Source organism: Pavona decussata, unplaced genomic scaffold (genome assembly GCF_977016875.1).
Source record: "Pavona decussata unplaced genomic scaffold, jaPavDecu1.1 SCAFFOLD_164, whole genome shotgun sequence".
Taxonomy (NCBI): domain Eukaryota; kingdom Metazoa; phylum Cnidaria; class Anthozoa; order Scleractinia; family Agariciidae; genus Pavona; species Pavona decussata.
In genome coordinates, this window is record NW_028145575.1 from 1288660 (window position 1) to 1310442 (window position 21783).

General features: G+C 37.8%; 2 protein-coding genes across 2 annotated transcripts; one reads left to right on the top strand and one right to left on the bottom strand.

Moving 5' to 3' along the window:
* The first annotated feature begins 1979 nt into the window (after positions 1 to 1979).
* LOC146464408 (kinesin-associated protein 3-like) lies at positions 1980 to 18371 on the top strand. The gene is made up of 17 exons (XM_085129896.1): positions 1980 to 2115; positions 2248 to 2379; positions 3492 to 3652; positions 4765 to 4820; positions 6619 to 6760; positions 7558 to 7779; positions 8674 to 8751; positions 10276 to 10454; positions 11477 to 11530; positions 11651 to 11759; positions 12707 to 12807; positions 13491 to 13712; positions 14284 to 14449; positions 15010 to 15135; positions 15240 to 15338; positions 16099 to 16184; positions 16655 to 18371. The coding sequence occupies exons 1-17, from the start codon at positions 2087 to 2089 to the stop codon at positions 17252 to 17254; spliced, it is 2562 nt and encodes an 853-aa protein (XP_084986022.1). The 5' UTR covers positions 1980 to 2086; the 3' UTR covers positions 17255 to 18371.
* Positions 18372 to 18789: 418 nt separating this feature from the next.
* On the bottom strand, positions 18790 to 21777 carry LOC146464409 (uncharacterized). The gene is made up of 6 exons (XM_085129920.1): positions 21517 to 21777; positions 20991 to 21032; positions 20440 to 20481; positions 20298 to 20333; positions 19510 to 19566; positions 18790 to 19145 (listed from the first exon to the last, which is right to left on the bottom strand). Exons 1-6 carry the CDS (start codon positions 21673 to 21675, stop codon positions 19092 to 19094), a joined length of 390 nt encoding a protein of 129 aa, XP_084986046.1. The 5' UTR covers positions 21676 to 21777; the 3' UTR covers positions 18790 to 19091.
* Positions 21778 to 21783: the final 6 nt, after the last annotated feature.

Genomic DNA, 21783 nt, shown 5'->3' on the forward strand with positions numbered 1-21783 from the left:
TTTAAAATAAGATTTTGTAGTTAATAATTAATAGACGGATACCAAGTTTGTTCACTAGCAACCTGGGGTGCCCTTGCTTGGGTATCAACTGTCTGTTAGTGTTTCAAAAATCATTTTCTTTCTTCTATCCCTTCCTTAAACCTCTGAAAATTCCATCCAAATTTAGGTGTACGGCCCACCTTAACCTATAATCTCTCTTTTTTTTTTACCTACATATATTTAGCTTTTTTTTCATATTCTATTTACAATCACGCCCCTTCAATATCACGCAACTTCGGTTTGGGCCTTTTGGCGGGACTCTACTGATTCAGCTACGACTGACGTGATTCGCTACTCAGTGTACAGCAGTCGAATCTGACTCAATAAACGTGTTGCCCAAACCTTTCGTTGTGTGATTATTGAGAGCGCGTGATTGAGCATAAATTACGTTCAGTGATTTTTGTTAATTAGGTACGTATCATATGACGTCAGTAAGCTTATCGTAACGCGAGCGTCGTTGATCGGTCAGTCATAAGCTCGTTTTCATAGGGCAAGCACGTCAACCCGACCCTCCCTCCCACGGGAGTCTATTGATTCTGCTACGACGTGATTCGCTACTCAGTGTACAGCGGTCGAATCTGACTCAGTAAACTTGTTGCCCAAAGCTTTCGTTGTGTGATTATTGAGAGCACGTGATTACAAACCGCGATGCATCCGCACAAATTTCAGGTCTCTAACCATTCGAAGGCATTTTAACCACCTTGCACTCTCGCTTGAAACCGAGTTGAAAAGTGCCACGGTTGCGTTAAGGAAACTACAATAGACCTTATGACTGATTTGGAAGCCATCTTGAAATAACAGTGTCTGTATGGAAATCCGATGTCAAATAATTTTCATAAAACATTTGCTTCTGAACAATTCATGATTTGGAAACTTTAGGCACTAGGAAATAACTGAGCAATGTAGGCTATAGCTTATGCATCAAAGCCACTCCATGCACTTTACAGGCATATATAGAATCGGACAATATTTATACTCTTTTCTAAAATGGAATGTCTCCATTCTTGATTTTAAAATGTCTGAGCTATGCCGACTAACCAAGAATGTTTATCGGTTAAAAAATTTCACAATTCTCAAGTGAAGTAAACAGAAAAAGAACAACCCCTTGCCCTCTAGTTCCGTTTTGACATTTCCAAACATTTGTCGGTAAATCCAGTTTCCAGGGAACCAGCCGTGAACTGCTATTAAAAAATAGTTCGAGGGAAAAAATTCAGGGAAACGTATGGGAAGTTCAAAACACGACTGGACGCTTTCTGGCACAGCTACATCCCTCCAATTTTTCTTTTCTTCAGATCCTTTTCCTAGTGCCAAAAGGTTCCAGTTCATGAATTGTTCAAAATTGTTCGGAGTTTTATGAAAATTATTTGACTTTGGATTTCCATACAAACACTGTTATTTCAAGAAGTGTTTGCTTACCCTTCAAGATGGCCCTTCCGCCAAAACTGTGATAAAGTCTGTATAAAAAGTCTTCAGAATGTCCGTTGCCTCCAAAAGACCAAGATCTTAATTTAGATGTTGTTCATGATAGCTAAATTCTCTAACACTAATTTTGGTGAAATTATCAGTGAAAAAGAATTTTCTGAGAGTAAATTTATGGGCAAGGGGTTGTTCTTTTCCTGTTTGCTGCACCAGAATTGTGAAATTTATAACCGATAGACATTCTTGGTCAGTCGTCATAGTTTAGATATTCTGAAAATAAAAAATGGAGACATTCCGTTTTAGAAAAGCGTATAAATATTGTTCGGGCCTATATATGCTTGTTAAGTGCATGGAGTGGCATTGATGTATACGCTATATGTTAATGTTGTATTTTAGCAGTTTTTATTTTACTTTTTTTACATTTTATTTTCGCCCAGTTTGAGTCAGTGTTAGATTCCTCTTTCCAAATGTCCACCAGTCCACTCCAGTTGAAAGAAGGAAGGACAAGTGCCGTCCCAGCATTCAACACGGGAATTTGGAAAGCAATGGCGTTCGTAGTTACGAGGTTACAGTTCGTTTATTTTATACAACAGAGGAAAAACATTTTCTAGCTTCAGCATTCGTTAAAATGCAGGATGAGGCACGATACTTAAAGAGGTGAGACTGTTTTTGTTAGCTCCAAAGATTCTCAAAGATTGCTTGAGGAAGTAAAGCTTGTGTTAGCGACGCTTGTCGGGCATTGCTGTTCGAGATTTCCTTTGGTTTTAACTGAGTTTTGATATCGTTTAGGAGGGTGAAAGGAGGTAGCATCGATGCCCATCCAACAGAAAAGGCGATCGTTGTTAATTATGAGCTGGAAGCTGTTATTCTTGGCGAGATGGGGGAGCCCATGTTGGGGGAGCGGAAGGAGTGTCAGAAAGTGTAAGTAAAAAATAAATTTTAGCATGCACTATTTTGTAACTAGGTACTGTTTCTTATTGTTGTACAAACAAGACCTAAAAGACTTCCCTGCGAACTACTGATCAATTTACATGTCTACTTAGTAAAACTTAAGTTTTAGTCTTTTGGGTGCAAAAAATTGATTATCTGTTCAAATACGTAGCCTGAGTAAATAGACATGTTTTTGTGGTACCACCACTGAGGCCCTGTTAGGGGGGGTCTGTCTGTCCCCCGTCTGAATTTCAAACCTTTACATGTCCCAATTTCGGAAAGGCCACATGTCGCTGTCAGAATTTCATCTAATGACACTGATGTGGATGTCGCAATTTCGAAAATTCCGAATGTTTCTCCAATGTAAATGCGTTGTCGTAATTCTTTCGCCAAAATGTACTGCCTTGGGTTAACAGGAGCATTATCAACGAAATTCAGTAGTCAGTAGTCTTCAAAAAGGTGAGATGCGAACTCAGGGAGAAAGGATAAACTCGGTATGTTTCCACCCAGAAGACTCACGAAACGATCAACTTTCAGAAAATACAATCTGATTTTCTTCTGCCCGAATGCTATCAAGCGGCTGTCTTATTTAAAATCCCCATTGTCGCTGTCCATTTTACTTCCATTTTTGTCGCTGTCGCCATTTCACAGGAGCGGTCTTGTCGTTCATCGTCATTTCATTTCCTTCATGTCGCCGTTTCAGAGCCATGTCGCCTGTCAGAATTTACCCTAACAGGGCCTCACCACTGGGTCTTAGCTTCCTGTGAAAGTGACATTTAAGTAATGACTACAGAAATTCCTTAGTGATGACATACTTTCTACCCAGATCCTTGCCATATGGCAGAAAATTACATGTATTACAACTTACTGTTTTAATTTTTGTTTTGTTATTTCACTTCCATTTCCTAACCTTCATGGGTATATTAGGAATTCACAAAATCACCAGTTCCCAGTTGGCTCGGTAGAGTACTGCACCAGCATCGCAGAGGTCATGGGTTCAAATCCTGTTCAAGCCTAATTTTTTTAAGGCTTTCCTTTTGCAGCTGCTTTAGTTGAGTTGTTGACTAACTGCAGACTGGTCTCAAATATACTCTATTCAACAGAATTCGCTTACAGAGCCTAAATGCTACTACCAACATATCAAAGCTAGCTTCAGAAATCATTGAAAAGTGTAAGCTTATTCATCCCACCAAGCTTCCTGAAGTAGAGCAGCTGTTATATTACTTACAGAACAGGAAAGATACAGGAGGGGGAAAGGCAAAAGGTAAATAAATGTCCTTACAGCGTACCTCTTTGATTACCAAAACTAGAATTACACACTGTACAAGCTTTGACCCAAAAGGCCCATGTATTAGTTTTCCCTTTAAATTATTTATAACCCAGTTTGCACTTGCAATTTGGAACTAAGGCAAACATGATTTGAAATATTCCCTCTCCTCAAAAACCAATACTTCTAAATTCCAATTCGATCTGGAAAGTGTTCTCAATTAGTGCTCTACAGTAAATACATCAACACTTAAATAAAATGATTTATTTATTTATATATTTTATTTAAATATGGTGTTTGTTTTGAGTGTTTGGTGTCAAATAATTTTCAAAATATATTTTACCAAAATAGTTATACACGATGCAAATTACTGTAGGCATTTTATTTGGTTAATGTTGGTAGTTAAAACACTTTGTCTTTCAAAATTAATATAAGGTCTTTAAAGATGTACCTTCTCGAATTATGTCTCAATTTACAAACATATACATTGAAAGAAATACAAAAGTCATGCTGATTGCCTTCATGTTAATTTGTAGTGATTCTTATAGCATCTCTAGGGTCCTCAAATTTGATTGGCAAAATATTTTACTGCATATCCTTTGATCAATTCAAAGAGTTTAAATATTTTAATAATAATCAATAATTAGTTTTACATACGTAAGACGGTGATTTCCATTTTAAAAGACATGTTTTGTCATCAGTAAAACTTATGTTGGCTTTGACCTGCTGTCCAGACCTTTTGGTAATGAAAATCAATTTATATTATTATTTTATTTACAGAGATCATTAGAAATGGATTTCTTGCTCAAGCCTTGTTTACCCAATGTGTAGTTCCAGAAAATATCCATACTCCCCCCATGGAACATTTTTTTTTGCTTGTCCCCTCCCCCTCCCCCTAGAAATTTCTAGTGACCTTCCTTGGGGTGGGTATGGATTTTTTCTGGAACAGTACAATTCTGGGCCACATTTAAACAAAATGTACATATATTCAGGTGTTGCCTTCAGTTGCTACTTGTTTGCCTTGTGCCTGACAAGAATCAGTCAGATTGAAATGCTTACTATCAGTATTTACTCCATGTTTATCCTTGCCTTTGTGTGTAATCTTTCAGGGAAAGAAAAAGTCAACAGTCTAAGGAATGCTGCTGCTGATTTTGAAGGCACAGAGGTATATTTTTGTGATTTACTACTAGACAGTAGGGTATGTTTCATTAAGGACATTACCTCCTAATACAGATTGAAGCATTTTTGCACAGGTTTTGACTATGCGAGAAAAGCAGACCTTAGTGTGGGCTACTGGCATCCAGGAAGAAAATTGGGGGTAGTGGGGCATTTTTTAGAAATAATTAAGCAACAATTATTCTAAAAAGCAGTAAAATGCAATGCAATGTATGGTCTTTTTTTCAAAATTAAAGCTTTCATTTTATTATTTCTGAAAATGCATGGTTACCCCCAATTTTCTTTTAAAATACCAAATTAAAACACTTGCTAAGTTCTGTTCTGGTCTTTTTTTCAAAATTAAAGCTTTCATTTTATTATTTCTGAAAATGCATGGTTACCCCCAATTTTCTTTTAAAATACCAAATTAAAACACTTGCTAAGTTCTGCTTTCTCCGCATAGTTTTAAACCACACAAAAATATCCCTGTATCTCTGTATTAGTAGGCAACACCCATAGCTACAGGAAACCCAAGTATCTCAAGATGCACAGAACGCGTGCACAGTAGCAAAAGTAGGCACCGTCCTCAAATAACATTTATTCCATGAGTTATTTTCAGATGTTTTAGTAGTACTAGTTTAGGCATTTATATGAAGAGGCAGAAATAAAGTTCATAATGAGGCTGGGGTGGGAGGATGTGTGTGTGTGTGTGTGTGTGGGGGGGGGGGGGGGGGGAGAGGGTGCTATATCTAATATACCTGCCAAGTCTCACATCTGCGGGTTGAAAACTTTGATCTCATGCCAGCTCACGTTTATGGACCAATTTCTCACACCTGGTTGAAAAATGTTAAAGTTATTACAGCCTTAACTGGCACACTTTCCAAAAATATATAAACTCTAACCAACACAAGAAAATGAAACGAATGTTCATGTAAAATGAGTAAATGACGATACTTTCCCTGGATTCTCTGATTTTTGAAGGTCCGTATGGAGCATGATTATTTTCTTGAGAACTTCCGAATTATTTGGAACATCCTTAGAAATCGTCAGGTGTCTTTGGAAGTCTCCAGGCGTCTTCAGATATAGTCGTGTCATCTTTGAAAATCCTCGCCCTCCCAGGATAAAAACCTTATGTAGAAAAAGTTGGCAGGTATAATCTAATAGTCTAAGAGAGGTTCAATTCTTGAACTGTAATGTGAACTTCTGTGCCAAAAATTATATCTGGTATACAGGTGATAGGATTTATATAACTCTGTTGTGGTTAAATTTGATTTTGGGTGAAAAAAAATATTCAAACACAGTTGATATTTATTTTCCTTTCCTTTCCAAGATCGTGGTAACAAATCTGAGACATGGAAATAAAATTTATTTAAAATGGTTTGAAATTAAAATAAGTTTAAGGTACATTTTACCCAACAGTGATCTCCTGTGTATAGAGATATCCAATATTGGAAAAAAGATGTGGGTTGCCATACATGATGGTATGATGATGATCTATGCAATTGCAAGGGGGATGTTGGGGCTTGTCAAATTTTATATTGCAATTATATCAATTGAATGACAGAAGATGGGGACTAAAAATAACAAGTCAAGGGGCTTTCTTGTTTCCTTTTTTACAATAATTATTGTGATCAATAGATTATCAGCTAAGAGTCTTCGCTGGCTTCAACATAGGTAGTCTTGAATGTTACTCAGTAAATCAGTTGTGATCCATATTGCGTCTCGCCTACATCAGTCCCAATTATTAGAACCAAGGAAACCCTATTGAAGCAACTTTTATTTATAGTTGTTGTTGTTGTTGGTCACAGCTTGATGAGCAAGCTAACATTAATGATATAGAGGAATATGTAGAGTTGCTGTATGAAGAACTAGCTGAAAAGATCCGAGGAACTGCCCTCATCCTGCAGCTAGCCAGAAATCCTGACAACTTGGAGGAGCTTGCAGTGAATGGTGAGTTGATATTGGACAGGTCCTTAAATTAACAAGCCTTATTAATCTGCTCGCTAAAGTAGAATACTGAAAAAAGCAAAATGGGTCAGTATTTTCCATTGTCATAATGGCATTCTTCCCTTTTCAGAACTAATTGTTAAGGTATGTATATTAAAGTCATGTTGAATTGTCATGATTTTCTCGCTACACCTTTAGAGTCATGCTCTATCTCAATTTAGCGAGGATGGTGCATCAGTTGTGAGAACATTGATTCCCACTGATGCAATCCTCTGAGGTTTACACCCCAGGCCAGATTTGGCATCATATGTGGGTTAAGCTTATGATTGGTTCTTGTCTTACTCCAAAGAATTTCTTCCAGATTCTATTATGCTCCTTCCACAAGTCAACATTTTTTTATTGTGGTGTGTTCTCTTACAAACCAATTGGCCCTAATTCCAAATTGAATGTTTTGTGGTTGGCAGTCAAAGAAAAGTTGTTCCTGGAAACAAAGGAGATTGACTCAGCAGGGTCAATACACTGTAGGCCATGTTCATTCAATGTGATTGAGGAATTTCAGTCCAGTTTCTTGGTTTCTTGACTTTTTCCATGCCCTTTCAGAAATTATTAAAAACAGTAGACTATGAAAAGTCTTACTAGTTAAGAAATGGAAAACTCTATGAAAATATGATAAAAGGTCTGCTTATTAGAAAATTAATGAGAAGACAGCTGCATTCAGTAATTCAAACAAATAATAAGTAATTTAACATTTAATTGTTGTTAGTAATAACTTGAGCACTGAGTTTGTCTATCCATTCCAGAACCTGTTTTGGGTGCATTATCAAGAGTGTTGCGAGAAGACTGGAAGAAAAGCACGGAGTTGACGACCAACATAGTGTACATCTTCTTCTGCTTCTCTAGCTTCTCCCAGTTCCATTCCATCATTATTCATTACAAGATCGGTGCAATGTGTATGCAGGTCATGGAGCATGAAGTCAAGAGACATGACCAGTGGTCTGCAGAATTAGACAAAAAGAAAAATAATATCCTTTGAGAAACAGTTAATCATGACTGGTTTAGGATCTGTTAGCTTAAACCTTTCCTTCTTGAGGTTTTAAGCCCTTTTTTTCAAGCTTTGCCAATCACTACTTGCCGTCCAAATTAGTTTGATTTAAAAGAATTTCTCTAGCAACTCTAAATGTACATAGCTTAATAATTATTTATTGATTTATTGTTGCGCAGCTGGAGTTTTTCCTACTACAGCATGTGCAGTTATCTAACAATGCAACTGTTGCCTGCTACAAGCTGATGAGTGGGTAACATTGTGAAAACTGCGCTGTCTGAACAGAGCATGGCTGAGGGTGGCATGATGTTGTAAGATTCAGCATGTCTTTCAAAGTTTTGTTTTCTTTTGTTTTTCTGTGTAATGGAGTCTGTTGTCACCGTGTGCTTTGCAGATTTCTCTCTAGAAGAAATTGTTCAACTTGTTGATGATAGAGACTCCAAAAATATGCAGCTGGTGACAAAAACTGCCTTGTCAACATTTAGAGCCTTTTGTGCCAAAAACCACTGCTTAACATTCCTTTACCTGCAGTCTACATTCCATTTGTCAATAAACTGTTTTCCATGTTTGTTTTATTAAATGTCTTTGTTCATGTTGTGCTATCAGAATCAATGATCATGAAATCACTTAATAATGACATATAAGTCCCTCAGGAAACCAGTTAATTTTGTTTCCCAAGAATCTCAATATTTCTGAGACAAAGTCAAGACCTTAGGACCAGTCATTAAGTGTTTAACATTTACCTGAAACATGAGTTTACGCTAAAATAAGTCCTTGTTAAATAGAAATCTTGTCCAATAATATTATTATGACGTAAATCATAGACTTTAGTTGTGGTGGACAGATTCTTGGTTATTCTCTTAACCTAATTCACGTGATAACAGAAAGGACTATGAAAAGGGCTACAAGAAATTTCTTGGTCTTGTCAAAAAACAAGAGCAGCTTCTCAGAGGTAAATACCGGACTATTTATTTGGCATGGATAAAATATACTACCCTTCCAAATGCAGCCAATTATTGTGACATTTTAGTTTACTGTTTCTGTTTGTTCAAGATTTATAAATTGCCAGTATCAGTTGTCAATATTTCTTTGGTCAAGTTAGCCCAGTTGGTTAAAGAGCTCTGGACTGCTGAGAGGAAGGTTGTGGGATTGAACCCTGGGCAGATCACTAACCAGGATCTTTTAAGGTTACCCTATACCTTCAGAGGTGTCTCACGTTTAAGCAATGTAGCGCGTCCAGTTTAAACTGTAGATACTTAAGCCCCTATATCAAATTAAAGCTTATAGAACTGGCTATCAAACTATACCAAGAATTTTGAAATAAAATGAATAATTTGTCGAATTTTTCACGACCTCTAAATACAAGCGTCCGAATCACCTTTTTAAAGCTACAAGTCAAAGCGAATTTTGTTTTATGCTTATTTAATTTGCTCCTCAGTTTCCGAACCCAAAGCGCTAAAAAAACGTGTCTGCGTTTTGCCATATCCAATTGCAATGAAAAGTTATAGAGCATTTTCGAAATAGGATGAAAAAAATGTGGCGTGATCATACAAAAATCGCTTTCAGAGAAAAAATATTTCGAAAGAAAAAATTCGCAGACACTTTTTTGTTGTTTATATGTTAAACTAGCTACTGTCCAAATTTGAAGGCAAACGAACAAATTCCGTTTGAGTTTTAGCTCTTTGAAGTGGCTCCTCCAAGTGAAAAAATTGATTTGAGAAAACAGCGCTAAAAATTCGGCAATTGATTTTATTTCAAAATTCTTGGTTTAGATTGATAGCCAGCTCTATAAGCTTTAATTTGATATAAGGGTTCAGGTATCTACAGTTTAAACCGGACGCGCTCCATCGCTTGGACCCGAGACACCTCTGAAGACATCTCTGAAGGTATAAGGTAACCTCAACAACTGGTAAAATCATGCTTTAGAACTGCCGTGTTCTACAACTAGTCTCAGTTCAGATGATCATGTTGTTGGTCTACACATTGATCCTTGTATAAATTATGAAAGAGGGATGCATAAGAACCTAGTCCTGTTCAGAAACGGTAAGGGATATAGTGTCTGGTGAGTCATAAAATCTTTCCTGGTGAAGGCAGAGTGAATATGGTCCAAGCCAGGTAGATACAAGCTGTGATAGCGTTCCTGCCAATTAAGTCTGGTGTCAAGCTAATGAAAATTTTTATTACCATCACCAGACTTGGTAATTAATGCTAATGGTAAATATGGTATTTATATACCGCATTTTCTATTTACATATTCAAATGCGGTTTACATTACTTCAGTGCAAGGGTGGGATCGAACATCCGCTGGCAGCCACTATCAGTCCATTAGGGACCTCATCCAACCCACCCAGACGTGGTAGGGACAATATCACCAGTTGCACCAATCACTGTCAAGACCCTTTGACCATATTCATCCCTCTCTTCCTATCAATTAATAAACGAGGATTTGAAATTTTCTAACTTTTTTTCAATGTAGTTTTGTCGTACCTACTCCTAAATCTTGCTGAAGATGCCAAGGTTGAAATGAAGATGAAGAACAAAAAGGTTGTGCCCATGTTGGTGCAGTTGTTGGAAAGAGACAATGTTGATTTACTGATCTTAATTGTCTCCTTTCTAAAAAAACTGAGCATCTTTGTGGAAAACAAAGTAGAAATGGTGAGTAACAATCTTTTTGAATGATGTATTTTTATTGCGGTGCATTTGGAATTTAAGGTGGCTGGCACTGGTTTCGAGTACTTTCTATCACTTAAAATTTGACAGATCAATACTACCACTCTTTATCATATAATAAAACAGTAATGGTGTCAACCAAATCCCTAGTATTATTATTGGTGAATAAGTTATAAAAAAAAAATTGAGGTGGCTCTGAAACCCTCCCTAAAATTTGTGAAACTTTGGTAAAAGTTGAATGTGGAGGTGCTGATTACAATATTCAATAGCAAAAAAGGGGGGTCATTGAGCTACTGTAGTTTTTGAGTTATATTCATTTAAAGCTAAAATTATATTAGTTTTTTAGTATAAATCCACTAGCGTTCTGTCACAAATACTGCTCTCTCATTGGCTACGCTACTCACTATCTACTCTGTTGTAGATAGTGAGTAGAGCGAGTAGCCAAACAGTCTGCGGTTGTCGACAAAATGGCGGCCGCTTCTTCGCATTTTTGAAGAGTCTGTGAAGAGGATTTTAAATGACTGGTAGTTTAATTTATACTAAAACAATTAGATTGTTCGCTCTCAATTTCTATGCGTAATAGTTAATTCGGGCTTCACCCACATCAACTATCACGCGATAGAAATGTGGAGCTCATAATCTAATTGTTAATTAGTATAAATCTACTAGTGTTCTATCACGAATGCCATTCTCTGATTGGCTACGCTACTCGCTATCTATTCTGTGATAGATAGTGAGTAGCGATTTTCAACAAAATGGCGCCCGCTTCTTCGCGTTTTCGAAGTGTCTGCGATGAGGAAATAGATAATTTACTTGTTTAGTTTTGAACGACTAGTAGATTTATACTAAAACAATTAGATTATTCGCTCTCGATTTCTATGCGTGATAGTTGATTCGGGCTTCGCCCTCATCAACTATCACGCGATAGAAATCTCGAGCTCATAATCTAATTGTTAAATAGAAGTCTGATAAATGTTCCTTATTAATTAATTGTTTTGTTTCTGTAGGCAGAGTGTGGAGTTATAGAGAAGCTGGCCAACTTAGTTCCTCACTCAAATGAGGTATATGTTTGGTTTAAGTGGTTTTTCAAAATTATTTGTATTGTTAATACTAAAAACGTTGGTCTTATATTATGATCATTCAATGTGTACACAAATGGCCTTGTTGATCTCTGTTTTCAGGATCTTCTCAACATTGCTCTCCGTTTGCTCCTTAACTTGTCATTTGACACTGATTTGCGAGCTAAGGCTGTGAAAGCTGGACTTCTACCCAAATTAGTGCAACTTGTTTGTAAGTTAATTTGAATTCATTTATTTTCAACATTGGCCATCAGCCATCACCACAACCTTTATAATGAAATGTCATGACTGACAGTAGTTAGACTCTGATGTTTAGACAACATGCATGTAATTTTCCAAAGCACTGGATGCCCCCTGAGGGGGGAAGGGGACCCTCAGGATTTTTGGTGGGGGTGTGCAGCTCAGTTGTCCAAATCTGGACCTTATTTCAGACCAAAATATGTAATTTTCAGTACCCATTTTAAGACCTTGCCTCTAGAATCCACGACCGTTTTCAAACTTTTGGACCAAAATGGTTAAAATCTATCCCCTATTTCAGACCAGAATGGCCAAAAACCATACTCGTTGGGGCGGCACGTACTGTACATATAAATTACCTGTATAGCTCATATAGATATCCCTTTATTCTTCCATTTTATTTTATTTATTTATTCATTCATTTTGTTGCCTTCTTTATCAGAGCAGGGCTTTCATTTAATATTTTGAACAGAGGGTGAGAGATTAGTACAGCTTTGCAGGATTAAGTACCCTTGGGTTCAGTTGAGATGTTTTAAAAAGCAGGCAGGCAAAGTCATGTTCACAGACTGTCTATTTGCCCAGTGTCTGGCCCCAGTTAGAGTATTGTTGTTGGTAGGGGGGCAGAGTTATGAACAAAATTAAAATGGTTTTTCCTGTTTGCTAGTCTAGAGGAATAATTTTGTAAGAAGGGGATGGGAACTACCAGAAAATGGCATTTTTATTATTTTTGGTACTAGCAATAGCACAAAACAAGAAGTGGGATCAAAGAGTAACAGGTGTGGACAGCTGGAAGATCAGACCCCCCCCCCCTCCCCCCCCCTCACCCTCCCCCAGTCCCCACAAATCTATAACCTCTATTTGGAATCTGTTTCAGATAGTGAAATTTAATGATAGTAAACATGTTTTCAATTTAATGTGTAGCTAACGAGATTCACAGTGTGGTGGTTCTGTGTATCCTGTACCACATCAGCATGGATGATAGGTTCAAGTCCATGTTCACCTACACAGACTGCATACCAATTGTAAGTTTTTTCTGTGTTAATTATTGATGTAATGTAAAATTGAGATTTAGAGAATGAAGTGTTGGTTAAATCATTGTTAGTTTTTACTAGTCTTTGCAATAGTTATTTAAGAATGAAAAGTGGTTCTTGTTCTGAGATAGGTAATCTTTATGCAAAATGTTTCCAGAAATGTAACAATCTGTCTTAAACCTGACAACTATTTCGACAACCAGAGGTTGAAGGTCTGATCTTTCAGCCAAACCTTTCCTTCACACTTGTTCACAAAATAATCTGAACTGTGATCTTTTAAATTAAGATTAAAAATAGATTTCATGTAAACACCTTATAATGCAGTACTTATCCATGATTTTAAGCCCTAAGGAATTTATAATCCAAGGTTCATATGGGTCCTGGAAATCCTGGAAAGTACTTGAATTTTTAGTCTAGCATTAAAAATGGTAAACTTAAGCAATAAAGTTTTCTTAAAAGACATTCAGGAGTAGATCCAACAACTTTAAATACTAAATACATGCATTATATATGTAGGTCCTGGAAAAAACTTTCTGCAGCCTGGAAAAGTCCTGGAAATTTGTTTCTGAAAAAAGGGAATGAAACCTGATAATCACCCCTGTTATTTAGAAATGTATGTGCCCGCCCCCCTCCCCACAACCCGAGTGTCTGATGTCACTCTGTTACTGTGGCAGATGATGCAGATGATGTTGGAATGTCCAGGAGACCGTATTGACTTGGAGCTTATTGCTTTGGCCATCAATCTGGCAGCTAACAAGAGAAATGCTCAGCTGGTTTGTGAGGGGCCTGGCTTGAGGCTACTAATGAGAAGAGCATTTAAGTTCAGTGATCCATTGCTGCTGAAGATGATCAGGAACATTTCACAGCATGATGGACCTACCAAGGCTCAGTTTGTGGTAAGTCACTAATATTTCACAATGAAGTTGAATGAAGCAAGGTTCCTTCCTGATATTTAACATGAAGTTGAATGAAGCAAGGTTCCTTAGCAGGGCTTTAATAAATTAAGGGCTTGGCATCATGCAAATTGACAGGCTGTTGTCAACCTGATTTTGCCTTCAGTTGTTGCTTCAAGTTTTTTCTTACATGTATGAAGGAACTCAATTTTTTTTGCCTTAATTCCTTGGAAAAAACGATCAATATCCCTCCTGCTCAAAATTGTAAATTATGATAATATTAAAACTCCTGCAGGTTCAATAATTTGTCGACTCCACTGAAGACCACTCATTGTAACGTTGGCTCCCTGATTATACATCTTTAGTATTACCTGCATTTAAGGTGGCTCACAACAGTTTCCAGCACGTTCCATCACTTATACTTTGATGGATCAATACTAGCCACTTCCAGAAGATGTTCATGTGGCTGGCAGCTGTAGGTTTCAGTGGTGGATCTTTTTAGATTTGTCTTGAAGTTGTGATGGTTTTCTTGTAAGATTGCCGTCATGTAACATACAGCATTGTATCTACACAGGAATACATAGGTGACCTTGCTAATGCTGTACGAACCTGCCCAGATGAGGAGTTTGTCCTTGAAGCTCTGGGAATCTTAGGAAACCTTACAGTCACAGATGTGAACTTCCAGGCACTGTTAACAGATTATGACATGCTAAATTACATCAAAACCAAACTGCAGCCAGGTAATTTAAAGGTGGTGTCAGCCTTTTTATATTGTACCCTTCCTTTATGGCCGTGTGAGCTAATCATGTTAGTATTTGTATATCTTAATCTTCGATTCTGTTGTTGGAGTCAGTAATGAAAACATGTGGAAGCCGTTGATGTGCTTTTCGAGTGCTTCTGTTTGACGGATAGTAAGAACTGGTCTCTCTTCTGGTCTTGTACCAAGATTTCATGCTACAAGATCGTTAACTTAGGGACTGGTCAAAATGTTTTATTACCAAAAAATTGCAAAGTAGTAAACTCGCTCCACGTTAACTGGTTGGCCAACTGTTAGTATCAGTAGTATCAAGACTTTGATTATTAAAACAAATTATTCTTTAAAATAGGATGACCCAAGGGCTCAAAAACCGATGACCCACCACCTTTCTTCCCCCTGATACTTTTTGACCAGTCTCTTAGTGTACAACAACAAGTTTGAAACGGTGATCAGTGTATCTTGCACCAGTGGCTATAGAATGATAACCCACTGTTTTCAGTTAGAGTTGTTGTAAGTTTGTTTTATTTGATGTTATTATTACAGGTGTAGCAGAAGATGACCTTGTTCTTGAAGTGGTGATCCTGATTGGTACAGTATCATTAGATGATGAGTGTGCTACTGTGTTTGCCAGGGAGGGTGTTATTCAAATGCTCATAGACTTGCTGAACGGTAAGAAACACAAGTACTCAATGCGAAGGACACCTGTGTCCTTGAGAAGGTTGCTTACTGCAGGCTTCAAGGCTAACAAATCTTTTGTCTGTTTGTTTTTGCAGCTAAACAAGAAGATGATGAGGTTGTCTTGCAAATAGTTTATGTGTTTTATCAAATGATATTTCACAAGGCCACCAGAGAAGTGATTATCAAACAAACACGTATCCTTTGAGCAACAACGCTACTGTATGTAAGCAAATATGCATGAAGAGGGAATAACAATCGCTTGTGAGGATGAAATGACTGAAGTCAAACCTGAAAAGCTTACCTACAATCAGGACATAGAAAAAGGACACTTCTTTACTCAGATATCTCCCTTCTGAATTCTAAATTCTAAATTCTATCACAGTCACGTCTACCCCCCTCCCCCACCCTCCCCCTATGCAATGTTGATTTAGGAAGTGGTGATTGCCAGGAAACTGTTCATCAACCAAAAAACAACATTGAATCGGGGGATGGGGTTCAAATATGGTCGCTTGCTAAAAGTGCTTTGAAGGGTAAACAGTTTTGTCCACGATTGTTGATCATAAGAACACAAGAACATATAACAGAAACAATGTCCAGGAAGGATAAAAGTGGGTTATACTATTGACAAACTGAACCCAGTTGTAAAGCCGGCTAAGCCTGGGTTAACGTGAACTTTGATTCGAGTTTGATTACTATGAGTAAAGTTGTGCCAAAAGATTTTTCTCCCTCAGTTTTGACGAAGACTTTTCTTCACCATTACCTTAAAATTAGCTTTTAAGAACATTCTTAGCGAGCGAGCTGAAAATCTCGGTTAACTTAATCGTGTATTATCGTTAAATCGGCTTTCGAACAACCGGGTCATGGACATCATCACTGCATGGAGTTGCATTGTCAAGTTTAGTTCAGTTTTCTGTGAAATTAGATGAGCTCTTCTTCCTTAACCTTTCCTCTCAGAGGCACCGGCTTATCTTATTGATCTGATGCACGACAAGAATACAGAAATCCGTAAAGTGTGTGATCAGACGCTAGACATCATCATGGTACTGTGCTTGCTGTTTAGCAATGTTGCGTTTGCTTACTCTTTTTGTTTACACTTTTTCTGCAAAAGAACGTAAGAATATACTAAGATTATTACCCAGGCTGAGAGTCAGTTAAGAACATTTTATCACGACCAAATGGTTTTTTTTTTTTTTTTTTTTTAATGAACAGTATAAAAACGGATAAAATAATACAGGTAAAATTTCACTCAATATTGTCCAATTAACCCAAATACCAGGCGTCTTGGTCTCGTCCGCATAGATTTATTGAAATACTATAAAATATAACTTTGGAACATCTTAAAAACTTTTCAGGCTCAAATTGCCAACAATAATTAAAGAACGTTCAGCCTCAGCCTCAAAATTAGACGTTCTGATATAAAAAAAAGAGTGTAGCTTGCTCTGGAAACTACCAAGTAATGTGTTCAGCCATCTGCAAATTATTGATTCAGTGTTTGGTTGTTGTTGTTTAGGAGTATGACGAGGAATGGGCCAAGAAGATCCAGGAAGAGAAATTTCGTTGGCACAACTCACAGTGGCTGGAAATGATAGAGAACCGTGTGCAGATGGAGGATAGCGACAGCTTGATGTACGGTGATGATGGGTTTATGGATGGAGATCCTCTAGACAGACCAGATCTCTTCTACGGTCATCCGGGATATGATGACCCTGTCACGCTCATGTCACGTGAGGGAGCCATGACGCCGGAGTTCATGATGGAGGATCCGGCCGAGTACGGGATGTACAATGGCGAAGCTTATTTGAGTCCTGCGGGTCATCCCGTCAGCCCATATGCCATGGCACAGTATCAGGGATACCCTGAGGGTTACCCCGAGGGATACCCTGATGAGGGGACATGGGGACATTTGATAGATGATGAGCCTGACCAGAGCCCTTATGGCCCTCCACAAGGTCAGATTGCAAGGCCTAGTAGCCGGTATGGGCGGCCAGTGTCACCTGGGTATGCAGAGGCTTACGGGGCTGAGCTGGTCGAACCTGCCACTGATATGTATGGGCGCCCTGTGTCAAGAATGAGATCAAGCTATGAGGAAATGCATTATGGGTATAGATAGTAGCACTCTGCATCACGTGTATTGTGAACGTCATTCACGTGTTTCTCAGTCTCCTTGACCATTAGGGCACGTGAGTCATTTGGAATATATTTAATGGTGCCTTAATTTCCATTCATTGTTTCCTTGTTTATAAAACGTTTCTTTCTCTCAAGTCGTTATTATCAACAATAAAGGTAGATGACAGGGAACGTTCGCCATTGATGGCTGTTATTACAGTTGAACCAGTGTACGACTGTATCCAGCACTCACAGAAATCAGAAAAATGAGGACTTCATATCAAGAACTTGAATTATTGATCCATTCTCCCTGTTTTGTACCTTTTTGTGTCTGTAAGCTCAACCTTAAAGCTAAGGGGCATTGTCACGGGGTCTTTTGCTGTGTTTTCATCAAACTTCACAAAAATATTTGAGAAAGCACCTTTGCTCAGACACGAAAGCGCATTTAGCGCACGCAAGAAGAAAAGATCAAGTGATTTCTAGAGGGAAGAAAAAAACATATTAATCAGTTTTTTATGGCGATAGTTCCGATGCAAATGGGAGGAACTTGAAACACGTGACCAATTTTTTTCAATTTGCAATCCATTTCCATCCTGGCGCATATGAAGCCAAAATGATTACTGCTACTTTCTTTGCGCTGTTAGATTAATTTTCAACATAACTAGACTGTTGTTTTAACGTTTTTATTTGTACAAATGTATTTTTAGGCCATTTAAACTGACAGCAAAAGTAGGTGACAATGCTCCTTTAACAATAGCTGTAGTGCTCAGATGGTACTACGGATTATAGATAATGCCCATGGCATTTTTGTTTCTTTTTTTCTCCTGAATAGAATGCTTTCCAAATACTTTGAATGTTATTTATTGTTAGATTCTGTGAAATTTCCTTGAGGGAGAGAACAGAGAGAAGTGTCAGCTCATTTCAGTCTCCACGCATTAGCGTAGGGCCGGTGGTTACAATCAGGTTATGTTTAAGAGAATTTTTATCAACTGGTGTGTTGTTACGTTGCTCAGAACACTGGCGACTTTGAATGTAAATAACTTAATGATCTTGATTGTAAGGTGTGACCTTTTGGCAGGGCCATTTGCAAAACACCAATAAAGCTCGCTGAAGACGAAGTATATCTGTTTTTGTGATTAAATAGTGAATCCTTTTCTTTTTCATGTATTGAGAAGCCAGTGGTGACTTAACAAGGCTCCCTTTTGTGCAGCTTTTGGTCAAATTGGTGCTGGTTTGATTCTTTTACTTTCAGGTTGTTTTGTTTGATGTCTGGTTTCGAAAACCGAACAAAGCCCCTCGATTTTTTAACGCCCCGGGTAAGTATCGAGACTGATGACAGCCCAAACCGCGCGATTTTGATGCTGCTGGTCAAACTCGTGTGCGCTATTTGATGGCTAAAGTTTTTCTTTGGGGCGCATTTTGAAGCCACTAGGCTCGTTTTTTCACTGCTCTGTTGCCAGGCTTTGCTAACAGTAAAAAAAAGGGGAGAGGGTAAAGCGCGCGGTAAGGGATTTAGAACAAGTAACTTGATACAGACAATGCTATTCCAAGGCATCAATCTTTAATGTCATAAAACTTTGAACATAACAAAATGTGTCTATCGCATTCTTTTCATTAAAAAACAAAACAGAAAATAATAGAAAAACAAAAAATAAATGAAAACTGTGTTACAGCACTTCTAAGTCAATAAATGAAAAAAAAAATCCCTTAAAATTTTCTTTGCTAAAAAAAATTGAATTTACTGCCCCGAAAGCATGACGAAATTATGCACTTCAACTGATGAAGCTGTTTCTTGTTTTGCTTTGAAAAAGAAAAAGAAAGAAAATGGGTTCTCCTGGAAATCACTTCAATCCCAGTTTATCGTTCAAAGCGTCTTTAAGATCAAGATCAGCGTCCTGAAAATGAAAAGAGAGTTGAACTTGGTAAATGTATTTTATACTAAATAAGCGATAGGCCTTGTGCATTTGTTCAAAAATGACCAAAGTTTAGAACGTCTTTACATTTATTCTGTTACATATATCGTGAAAGCTCGCTTAAATCTTCGTGCAAAGCAAAAGTCTGCAGACACGCAAGGAGAGAAAAGGAGTTCACGCGATTTAAAGAAGCGGAATATTGTTTATTTGCGCGTGAAGCTTGTGCGCGTAATTTCTTCTCCATCCTCATCTTCTGCGCCTGCCACGTAGGTTACTTGATGACCCAAAAGCAAACAAAAATACACTCTTTCGTAGATCATTTCAAAGAATAAGAAAACCATCTTACATTAGTTGGTTCGGTGCCACTGCCTGGTTCCGCGGTGGTCGCGACAGTGGGTTCAACCTGGGAAGATAACAAGCATAGCGATAAAGCTTCAATTTCTCCTCAAAGCGGAAATCATTAGATGATGAGAATATAGGAATGGATCATTTGCATGGCGGGCTGTCACCCTGATTGACTAGCATGAGAATATACAATGACTGCTTTGCTGAAATCAGAGGCCGTTAGTGGAGAGAATTTGTAGGTTGATTTTATGGAGGGTAAAAGCGTCACGTGATTACCCAATTTAGTTCAGCGCGTCAAAGGTTGGCAACGCGCAATGACGCGGCAACCTCAAAACAAGTTACCACTTGTTTCGGAGATACTTTCCTCTTTCCAACAGGAAACTTTTTAGAGCAAAGTTTAGATCATTATTTATTTTTGGAACTCAATTTTTTTCAGAAATTTTAGAAGATTCTTTACAGAAATAACAAGAACAGATATTATTATGTTTTGGTGTGGTTTCATTCAGCTTTCAGGTGAACTTGGCTTTACTCACTAGCTCTTTTGGCAGTGGGAGGACAGGCCTACCGGTCTTTTCCTTCATCGCAGCATCTTTGAGCGAATCACCGGCGCCAAATTATTGCCAAGAAGCAAAAATATATCATTATGTTTTGGTCTGATTTCATTCAGCTTCAGATGAACTTGTTGATTTAAGATTAAGCTATTGAAGAAAACAACTTTTATACCTTCCAGCCAATACAAACACAGCAATGCGAAACAGTTATCCTTATAAGTTTTTTGGCTTTACTCACCTTTTCTGGTGCCGCAGCATCGTCGGGCGAATCATCCTGAAAAAAGATCAAACATTTATCAAACCCGGGCTAGATTATTGCCAAGTAAAGATACCAGAGGGTGATACACAGAACAAGCTAAGCTCAATTAAACCTTGATTACCTTAAAACCTTCGGGATCTTCTGATTCATCATTTTCTTCGTCCTGTTGCAAAAGAATCAGTTCGGCTCGATTTAATTCTTTCTTTGGAAAGTGTGAAAGGTTAGTTTTACATGTATTGCCTGATTTTATCGTTTGAGTTTGTAGATATAATGTTTCGCATTTAGCAAGTATGTTTGCTTTACTAGGGCTTTCTGTATTTTGTGATAAGCTTAAAATATCAAGTCTCCTTTATATTGCTGTCAGTTTAAGTATAAGAATTCATGTCAAATTCAAAGTCTCGAGTTCCCTTATTCTCCTCTTTTCTCATGCAAGTGAACTGAAATATTTGCCATTTTCTTCTTTCGAGTATATAGCAGATCATAGTGAGTGGAAGATTATATCGCTAGTACTTTGTGTATTTTGCGCTAAGCTTAAAAAATTGTCTTAGCGATCACTTTTGCTATAATTTTAGTCATCAAGGCAGTGTTCCTTTGGTCATCATTTTGTCTATTCTCTGGTATAGCAAAAAGTTTAAGAAAAATTTTAGTCTGATCACTCGCTATTTTACAAACCTCTTGAGGGTCGTCCTCATCGTCTTCCGAATCTTCCATGTCCTGCAAGGAAACAAATGAAAAAGTTCATTCAGTCATATAAGTAGAGATTCAAGCGGTAGATTTTTTAAACAGGGACTAATAAAAATCGTAACTGGTAACTAAATATTATTTAAATCTCAAGACAAGCTGCGGCCGGTTAGAAATAAAATCCAAAGACATCCCTGTTCATTCGCTAAGATTACGAGTGTTTGTGGGTCTAACTTTTCAGTCTGCGGATGAAACTCTTTATAAAAGTGTGGCAATTCGATGAAACACCGTCCTGTATTGTCGCTTATTGCGCTGCCCAAGCCGCAAGTTGGTCCCGTGTTTTGAGTCTGTGGATGGAATCCTAAAGTGTATACAACCAAATGAAATGAGCAATGTTTTCCTGTGATCCTCTTCGCTTTCCAGTTTCTGGAGTTATTCTCGGCTAAGGAATTTTAATTCGATCAATGAATAATTATCTCAATCAAACACAAATTCACAATAAACTCGTGTGACCTACATTTTCTTCTTCGTCTTCCTCGGGCAGTTGCTCGTTGTCAGGCACCTCTGCCTCATCCGAATCTACATCGATGAAATCATTTTCATTTTTCGCTTCTTCGTCACCAAGAGCGAAGCACAGAGAGCTGAGAAACAAGAGAGCCAGAACAAACGTCTTCATTTCAATACCGATCGATTGAGAAAGTTTGGAATAATTTTAAAGTTTGTCTCCGAAACTGAAAATGTCCAACTTGGCAACCAAATTGAGAATGGGCCTTTATGGTGACTA

Excerpts from the sequence above, each read along its gene's own strand:
- LOC146464408 (XM_085129896.1), top strand. The coding sequence starts at position 2,087 with ATGCAGGATGAGGCACGATACTTAAAGAG. Across the intron at positions 15,136-15,239 it reads GCTCATAGACTTGCTGAACG|CTAAACAAGAAGATGATGAG; the intron begins GTAAGAAACACA and ends TTGTTTTTGCAG. Across the intron at positions 16,185-16,654 it reads AGACGCTAGACATCATCATG|GAGTATGACGAGGAATGGGC; the intron begins GTACTGTGCTTG and ends GTTGTTGTTTAG.
- LOC146464409 (XM_085129920.1), bottom strand. The coding sequence starts at position 21,675 with ATGAAGACGTTTGTTCTGGCTCTCTTGTTTCTCAGCTCTCTGTGCTTC. Across the intron at positions 20,482-20,990 it reads ATGAGGACGACCCTCAAGAG|GACGAAGAAAATGATGAATC; the intron begins GTTTGTAAAATA and ends CTTTTGCAACAG. Across the intron at positions 20,334-20,439 it reads AAGATCCCGAAGGTTTTAAG|GATGATTCGCCCGACGATGC; the intron begins GTAATCAAGGTT and ends ATCTTTTTTCAG.